The following is a 10,122-nucleotide window of genomic DNA, read 5'->3' on the forward strand; positions in this document are numbered from 1 at the left end:
CGGAAACGACTCGACGGCACTTAACAAGAACAACAACAAATGTGTACATGTGAAAGCTGGACAGTGAATAAGGAAGACTGAAGAAAAATAATGGCTTTGAATTGTGGTGTTGGTGAAGAATACTGAAAGTACCATGGAATCCCAGAAGAACAGACGTATCTGTCCTGGAAGAGTACAGCTGGAATGCTCCTTGGAAACAAGAATGGCCAGACTCTGTCTTAGCTACTTTGGTCATGTTATCAGAAAGGACTCTTACCTGCAGAAGGATATCATGCTTGGTAAAGCAGAGTGTCATCAAAAAAGGGGGAAGACTCTCGACAAATTGGATTGACACAGTGGTTGAATGATAGCCTCAAATATAGAAGGATTGTGAGGATGGTGCAGGACTGGGCAATGCTGCTTTCTTTTGTGCATAGGGTCACTATGAGTTGGAGCTTACTCAACGGCATCTAACAACAACAACACATATATAAAAACTTATTCACAATAGTGAAAAGATGGAGACATCTGAAGTGTCTATCAGCATATGAATTGATAAACAAATTATAATACACAAACAATAAAATAATACTACACAACATTAAAGAATAATGGTGAATCTGTGAAATACCTCATAGCTTAGATGAACCTAGAGGACATTACGCTGAGTGAAATTTTTCAAAAGAACAGATGTTGTCTGAGACTATTATTTTAAAAAGCCAAGAAAAGATTCCCAGAGAAAGAAACATTCTTTGAAAGTGAACAGGAGTGGGTGAGGAAGGGAGGGTAAATCACTAACTAGAGGGTAGACCAATATTGACTTGGATGAAGGGGAAGGCAGAAAACAACAAGCAGAAGGTCAGTACAAAATGATCAAGGCAAAGGAAGATACTGGGAGGAGCACAAGATTTTAAGGCAAGAAAGGTAAATACTATTACATAAACAATCCTGTGAAAAGAGTAATAATCTATGTGTGGATACATACACATTCAAGCTGAACAGGTATGAGAAGGCACATTGGACTACTACATGAATAGAGAGAGAGAGAGGTTGGAGAGAGGATATTTCTACATCTGTATTTGTATGTGCTGCAAATATATCCATGAATAGAGTGTAACATACAGGAGGCAGATTTATGAAAACTTCTTACCCATAACTCAGCAACTTAAGATAATGAGTCTCTGGGCCTGAGGTTTCAAGACCATCATCTTAGGGGACATCAAGGCAATTGGCATAATGTGTTCCACAAAGTCAGTGTTTTACATCCTACTAGGGTGAGTAGTGACTGGAAAAGCTTGTGAGTGGCCAGCTAAGCTGCAATTATTAGTCTCTTCCTGTTGGAAGCAAAGAAGAGTGAAGAAAGTCAAAGACTCATGAAAACAGTTAGTCCAAAAGTTTAGTGTATCATATGAACCTTTGTCTACATGTCTCTCAGACTAGAAGAACTAGATAGTACCTAGCTACTACTGCTTACCACTCTGAAAGGGATCACAATAGAAGGTCTTGGATAGAGTGGGAGAAAAATGTGGAACAAAACTCAAAATCATAAAATAGATGAGTCTTACTGATTTGATAGAGACTAGTGCAACTCTTAAGCCTGTGGCCATTAGTCACCCTTCAAACCTGGAACTGAACACACCCACTCGACTCAACTCTCAACCAAACAATGGACAGTCCTATAAGATGAACAATAACATAACACTAGGGAGGTATGCACTCCTTAGAACAGTCAACCATAGGAGAGCAACAGGGCAGCATGTGACTAGGGATGAAGCTCATAAGGCAGGAAGAAGGGATAGGAAAGAAGGAGAAATGGACATGAGAGATACAGGGAAGAAGCAGAAAGAGTGCTGGGGCATTGGAATTACAATCAATGTTGCACACAAAAAAGAACGTGTATGAAATGTTGAATAGAAAACCAATTTGCTTTGTAAACTTTTACCCAGATCACAGTAAAAAAATTTTAAAAAAAGTTGTCTTGATGGTATTTTGTACCCTTGATATAATTTGATGAGAATGGCACTTCTCTGGTCTTTCTTCCAAAAACCAATAATCCTTGTCTAATCATGAAAAAACATCTGACAATTTCCATTTGAAGAACATTCTACAAAGTACTTGACCAGAACTCCTCAAAACTGTGAAGGTCAACATAAACAAGGAAAGATAGAGAGCAAAACAGGTAAATCTTTACTTTCTTTCTAGTGGTGAGATCCAGACAAATAAAACATAAGACAGGGTATCCAGCAAATACACAGCATAGGGTAAACTTATCTTTAAAGAATTTATTATTTAAATTTTAAACATAATAGGCTCAATTTGTTTTTCTTCAACTATCAGATTACATTTGTAGGTGAAGTACTTCTAAATTTAAACGATAGATCTAGTGTCAAAGAAAATTCTAGAATCACAAGAAAAACGGTGTATTTATTGTGGGTTTTTTTTTTTCATACTTTTTTAGGCACGGTGTCTTATGTCATATGGTGATAAGTTTTGGAAAGGAGAGGCAGAAGAGGAAAAGGGACCTGATTGACAGAGGAGTGGGAGTTAAATCTCAGAAAGCATATTCAAGGAAATGCCACTAAAAGGGTGACATTTGAGTAGAATCCTGAAGGAGATGAGGATGGGAGCCATGTAGTTATTTGTGAGAAAAGCATTCCAGATAGGAATGGAAATTGCAGCCTTGAAGGAACATGTCTGTTATGTTCAGTGAACATCAAGGAATAAGTTGAGCAAGGGGCAGAGTGCTAGGAGATGAAGTAGAAGGAGGGATGTGCTCATTAAGTCGGGCCTTATAGATCATTATAAGGACTTGATGCTTTTACTGCTAAAAATGTCCCACTGCACATTTTTAAGCAAGTAAATGACATGATCAGGCTCAGATATTAAAAAGATTGCCATGTTGAGAATAGACTGTGGAGTGATGGGAGTGAAATAGGAAGGCCAGTTAGACGTCTGTTGTGATAGTTCAGGCAAAAGATGATGGACCAGGGTAAGAAGTGGTCGACTGCTGGGTAAAGGTAGAGCCAACAGAATTTAATGACACATCCAAGAGACAAAACAAGAAGAATAGCAGCCACAGTGACAGCTGACTGTTGCCGACAATCCTATGACTGATAATCTTCATCTTCTCCTCGTTTCTACTGCTTTTTATCATGTAGAATATATCCTGGAGGAGGAGCTTTTAGTGCCTTGGCCCTTCTGCTCATTAAATTTTTACTTACAGTGTATAATTCTATATTGAAATTATAAAGGAAGCTTTTGGAATAATAGTATTAGGTATGCTCAATTTTGATTTAATGATGGCTTTCCTGGTATGTGTTTATTTCTTATATTCTCATTCTCATTTTCTCTCTCTCTCACACATACACACACACACACTTATGTACACACATTACAAACATAGACACAATTTCCATGTGTACCAAGACAAAGATAGAGGAAATTATTATAGATTATTTTCATGTATTACTGCATTCCCATTAACATCAAAAACCAGGCTACAGATAGACACATAAACATTGAGAAGATCAGATGGGGGTCAGTGAAGAGGAGTATACTCTAGACCAAGGATAGATTCAGCTGAGGGTAATCTTGCACAGACAGCAGTGATACAAAATACCTGCAATCCTTACAGAAACAATAGAAGACAGACATAGAGCAATCTCTCACAGATGGCCAGACACTGTGGGAGAGACAGAGCCAGTGGATCTACCGACTCAGGACCATAGTCTTGGAGGACACCAAACTCAGTTGGCACAATAAAATACATAAAAATCTTGTTCCACACCTTACACTGGTGAGTAGTGACTGGGGTCTTAAAAGCTTTTGAGTGGCCATCTAAGATGCAGCTAATGGTCTCCTGTCATTGGAAGCGAAGAATAGTGTAGAAAACCAAGGGCATTTGAAAACAATCAGGCCTAGAACATGACGTACCTTGAGACCAGGAGAAGTAGATGGTGCCCAGCTACCAATGCCAGCTACTTGGGAAGGGATCAAAACTGGAGATCCTGGATAGAGTGGGAGTGAAAACATGAAACAAAATCCAAAAACAAAATAATGACCAGAATTACTGGTTGGATGGAGTCTGGTGGGACCCCCAATACTATGGCCCTGGGATACACTTTGGGCCTGGAATTAAAAAAAAAAAAAAAAAAATCACTCCCAAGGGCTGGCTCTCAGCCCAATAGTAAATAAGATGTACACACAGACCACTCAACCCAGGGTGATGCACCCACATACTCTTTGGAGATATATCCCTTGGAGCAATTGACCATGGGACACCAAAGGGGCAACATTCAAACAAAGGAAATGCAGGACACACTGGAGTGTGTAACTATGAAGGGCATGAGGTGGGGGTGTTACTGGAATGGGAGAGGAGGAGAGTGGGTTAGGGTTGGGGATGGTAATTGGGGAGTGAAACAAAATGTACATGAAATGTTGAATGTAAAACAAACTCTGTAAATTTGCACCTGAAGCACATTTTTTAAAAAATGCTTATCTCTGTGGTTTTCTTTTTACATTCCTGTATTTTTTGTATTTTCTGTGATGACTTAGCATTAAAAGTATGTTGTTGTTGTTGTTATGTGCCGTCGAGTCAGACCCGACTCATAATGACCCCTCCTTGGGTTTCCGAGGCAGTATCACTACAGAAGTAGATTGCTCCATCTTCCTTCCGAATTAAAAGTATACAAATCTTTAAAAGATAAACATTTTAAGTAAGTTTATGATACTAATTTTAAAAGTAATAAATGCATTGTATTTCTGTACATTAGTAATTGAACAATCCAAAACAGAAATTAATAAATCAATACTATTTGCAATAGAGTAAAAAAATAATAAAATACTGAGGAATAAATTTACCCAAAGAGATGTAAGACTTGTGCATTATAAAATATAAAGCATTGCTAAAAAAAAAAAAAGTTAGAGAAAACCTAAATAAGTGAAAAAACATCCATGTTCATGAATTATAAAACTTAATATTGTTAAAATGGCAGTACTCCCAAAGTGGTCAAAGCAATGGCTATCAAACTGCCAGTCACCTTTTCTGCAGCAGTGGAACAGCCTATCCTAAGACTCATATGGAATTGCAAGGGACCCTGAACAGCTAAAACCATCTTTAAAAAAAAAAAAAAAACACTTGCAGGATTCACACTTCCCAACTTCAAAACTTTTACCAAAGCTATATTATTTAATATAATGTGGTACTGACATAAGAATATACATATGGAACAATGGCATAGAATTGAGAGTCCAAAATAAACCCATATACATATGGTCAGTTGATTTCTGACAGTGATACTAACACCATTTTATAGGGGAAGAATACTTTCTTCAACAAATGGTGCTGGCACAACTCAATATCTGCAAGAGAATGACGTTCTATATATATATAAATTAACTCAAAATAGGCTGAATATCTAAATATAAGAGGTAAAACTATAAAATTCTTAGGAGAAAACATAGGCATAAATCTCTGTGACCTTGCAGTAGGCAGTCCTTTCTTAGATATAAAACCAAAAGCACAAGCAGCAAAAGATTAAATAAATTGGACTTCATCAAAACTAAAAACTTTGGTACATCAAAGGACATCATCAACATAGTTAAAAGACAACTTAGAAATGTAGAAAATACAGTAAAACCTGCAAAAGGTGGAAACCTGTCAGTAAAGGAAATGCCAATTATTTTCCACTAAAACAAGCAATAAGAGTGGTAATACTGCACTCTGTCTAAGGTGGAAAATTTGTGAGACCTGGAAAAAAAGGCAGTCCCATTAAATTCTGCTCTCACAGGTTCTACTATAGTTGTAAATCATATATCTGTTATGCAGAGTATATAAAGAACTCTTAGAACCCAACAACAAAATTTCAAACAACCAAATTAAAAAATGGGCAAAGGAATTGAATAGGCATTTCTCCAAAGGGGATATACAAATGAACAATAAGTGTATGAATAGATATTCAGTGTCATTAGTCATTGTTAGTTGCAGCCAAGTTAGCTCCGATTCATGGTGACTCCTGTACAACAGAATGAAGTGTTGCCCAGTCCTGTGCTGCCTTCGTGACCATTAATATGCTTGAGTCCATTGTTCAGGCCATTGTATTTTGAGTGCCTTCCAACCTAGAGGGCTCATCTTCCAGCGCTGTATTGGACAGTATTCTGTTGTGATCCATAGGAATTTCATTGGCCAATTTTCAGACTTAGACCACCTTTGTTGTTAGCCTTTCTTAGTCTGGAAGCTCCACTGAAACCTGATGACCCTGCTAGTATTTGAAATACCAGTGACATAGCTTCCAGCATCGAAGTACCACATAAGCCATCACAGTACAACAGACTGACAGACAGATGGTGCTATTAGTCATCAGGGAAAGGGAAATCAGTACCACAATGGAATACCACTTCACATTCATTAGGATGGCCATAAAAATAATAATAATAAATAGTAAGTGTTGGTGGGAATGTGGAGATTGAAACCCTTACATATTCCTTGTAGGAACATAAAATGGTGCTGTGGAAAAGTCTGGTGGTTCCTTGAAAAGTAAAACAATTTCTATATGACCTAAATTCCATTCCTAGATACATACCAAAAAAATTGAAAACAGATATTCAGACAAAAACTGTGCCCAATTGTTCACAGCAGCTCTATTCACAGAAACCAAATGTCCGTGAATGGATAAACAAAATGTGGTATATGTATACAATAGTGTATTATTATACAGACATAACAAGGAATGGAAAACTGATTCATGCTACCACTGGACAAACATTGAAAACATGCTCAGTGAAAGAACAATGAATAAGGAAGACCGAAGAAGAGTTGATGCTTTTAAATTGTGGTGTTGGAAAAGAATGCTAAGAGTACCTAAAAGTACTAACAAATCTGTCCTGGAAGAAGTGCGGCCAGAATGCTCCTTGGAAGGAAGAATGGCCAGACTACATCTTACTTACTTCTGACCTTATTGTCAGAAGGAACCATTTGCTGGAGAAAGGGTATCATGCTTGGTAAAGTGGAGGGTCAGCGAAAAAGGGGAAGGCCCTCAATGAGATGGATTGATGCAGTGACTGCAATGATGGGTTCAGATATAGCAGGGATTGTGAGGCTGTCACAGGACCAGGCAGTGTTTTGTTTTGCTGTGCATAGGGTCACTGTGAGTTGTAGACAACTCGACGACACCTAACAAGTGAAAGAAACTAGACACAAAAGTCACATATTGTATGATTCCATTTATATAAAATATCCAGAATGAGCAAATCTATAGACAAAGATTAGTGATTGCCAAGGGTTTAGGGGAAGGAAGAATAATAGGAAGTGACAGTTTAAGGGATATGGGATTTCTTTTTGGGGTGATGAAATGTTTCAGATCTAGATGGTAGTGGTGATGGTTGTACAACATTATGAATTTACTGTATATCACTGAATTGTACACTTTAAAGTGAGTAAAATGATGAATTTTATGTTAGGTGTATTTTACCACAGTAAGAATCAATAAACAAATAAATGCTTTGGAAAGTCCTGTAGACATCTTGAAGGAGCTCAGGTGGCATAATGCATAAGGCATTTGACTGCTAACCAGAAGGCTGGCAGTTCAAACCCACCAGCCCCTCCTCAGATGGAAGATTGGGCAATCTACTTCCATAGAGGTACTGCCTCACAAACCCAAGGAGGGGTCATTATGAGTTGGAATTGACTTGATGGCAGTTGAGTAAATATCTTGAGTGCTGCTACCTAAAGGCAACCATAGTCAACATTGTTAATATTTTATGCACACTTAGCTTGGTGTTTAGCATATGTTTTCATTTCTTAAATAGTTACTATGTTTATATAAGTAATTTTAAAACATATTCAGTGTTAAACAATTTTAATAGATGGTATAAAAATTGTTTTAATGATTTTTTGGTATTCTGTCAATTGGCTACAATGATAGGCTCAAACATACCAAAGATCATGAGGATGGTGCAGGATCAAGTGGTGTTTCATTGTGTGACACGTAAGGTCACCATGAGTTGGAATGGACTCCATGGCAACTAACATCAGCAACAACATATTGTTGGACATTTAGGTTGCTACTGATTATTACATTATTGTGAATAATTGTTAATTTATAATAGATTTCTAGAAATGAAATTACTAGGGTAAAACTATAAGCACTCATAACTTCTAGTTTTAACAAAAGATCTCATTCTTCCTATAGTCTGAAATACTGAATTGAATGTAGATTGATACTGTTACTTCCCCTCCATCTCCTGTAGTTTCTTGGAGTGAAATATTATTCATACAGCTTTTACAGTGTTACTTAGATGAGCCCTGTATGGTTTCTGACTTAGATCCTTTGCATGTCTGTGAGCCTGGACATTAACATCATTATCTTTTATTTCTAATTTAAATAGATGAACATTTGAGAGTGAAATTTTTTTTATTTTGTACACTAACAATGGAAGCTTGTAAATTTTATAGTATTTATATTGATATAAATGTGCACATGTATCTATGATAAGAGTCTGTTCTTTTTCTCTATTTTAGCACAGATGTATTTCAAAGATTGGGCGCTAATTCAGCTCTGGCTACTTCAAAAATATCATCATTTGAAGAAGCATTTATATATCTTCAAAAATTAATGGCAGCTGTCAAGGATATTCTTGAAGGAATTCAGAAGTAAGCACTTTATTAATTTTAGAGTTTCATTTATTTGTGACTCTCTTCTAGGCTTAATCAGCTTTTTCAGAGTTGCTGGGAGTCTTCCAGCAACTTTTATAAACTAATATTTTTTAGATTTACCTATTTCCTCCTCCTCTGAAAAGAATCACTATTTCTAGTTTGGACAGTATCAGTGTTTCCACTTTTTCCCTTTCTAGATTTTGTAAGCTTCATGAGAAATATTATTTCCTTTACTGTGTGACTATGACTCTTAGAACATTGCCTGGCACGTAGTAGATGCTCAGTAATCAGTTGTTGAATAAATATATGTGAAAGTAATTAAACACTGACCTTTCAAAGCAAATATATGTTAATATTTGTTAGCATAGTGATTTTTTCCCTAATGCAGTCTCACATTACTAAAAACGAAACCTGTTGCTATTGAGTCAATTTCTACTTGTGGTAACCTCATGTGAGAGCAGAACTGAGCGCCATAGGATTTTTGTAGGTGTAATCTCTGGTAGCATAGTGCCTAAGGGACTTGACTGCTAACCAGAAGGCTGGCGGTTCAAACCCACCAGCCACTCCTCAGAAGGAAGATGGGGCAATCTACTTCCATAGTGATACTGCCTCAGACACCCAAGGAGGGATCTCTATGAGTCGAGTCAGACTCGACAGCACATAACAACAACAACAGCCTCCTATGTACCTCTCTCTGTCTTCTTCTTCCTCAGTGCCACCATGTTGATTACTCACATTTGGTACATTGCCCTTCTTTTCACCCAAATCAATACTTATCTCTACCTATCTAACATTGTTCCCTCCTCTCCCCTCCCACCCCTGGTAACCAACAAAGAAAATTTCCTTCCATAGATAAACTTTTCCTTGACTTTTATAATAATGGACTAATACAATATTTGCCCTTTTGTGATTGACTTATTTCACTCAGCATAATGTCCTCCAAGTTCATCCATGTTATGTGGTGTTTTTCAGATTCTGGGTTATTCTTTAGCATTGCATAGTATTCCATTGTGTGTATGTACCATAGTTTGGTTATCCATTCCTCAGTTGGTGGACACCTAGGTTGTTTTCATCTTTTGGCTATTGTAAATAGCACAGTTTCTTCTCAGAACCTGGAATGCTCTCCCAGTGCCCATGTATTTTTCAAAATTTTATCCAAATTTTTCCGGTCCCCGTTCAGAAGCTACCTACTCCATACAAACTTTCCTGAGTAGCCCAGGTGTCGGTGTATTCACGTTCTGTTGCAATTTGTTTGTATTGAAGCCTTAGGGTTCTTAATACATATTGCCTTCTATTATAATTATGTGCACATTTTTTATGTCTGCCCCTAAATTACGAAGCCCATGAGAATAGGATCAGTAGCTTATATCTCCAGTATCCCCAAAGTATCTTAGTTATTGCTTTATATCCAGTACAATTGTGGTAGTTAAATTTGTATGTCAACTTGGATGGGCCTAGTTGAGTGGCTGGGAACCTCTTAGATCCCTAAA

The 10,122-nt window shown here is 37.2% G+C and overlaps 1 protein-coding gene across 1 annotated transcript in view; it reads left to right on the top strand.

Annotated features, from left to right (window-relative positions):
• Window positions 1-10,122, top strand: part of SWT1 (SWT1 RNA endoribonuclease homolog) — a 188,509-nt gene that overhangs the window by 129,704 nt on the left and 48,683 nt on the right. Inside the window, exon 16 of the mRNA XM_007937682.2 lies at window positions 8,498-8,629. Coding sequence (XP_007935873.2) covers window positions 8,498-8,629 — 132 coding nt within the window. The remainder of the gene's footprint in view (window positions 1-8,497; window positions 8,630-10,122) is intronic.

This window comes from Orycteropus afer, unplaced genomic scaffold, assembly GCF_000298275.1.
Source record: "Orycteropus afer afer isolate SDZICR_OR568_19922 unplaced genomic scaffold, OryAfe1.0 scaffold00043, whole genome shotgun sequence".
NCBI classification, from domain to species: Eukaryota; Metazoa; Chordata; class Mammalia; order Tubulidentata; family Orycteropodidae; genus Orycteropus; species Orycteropus afer.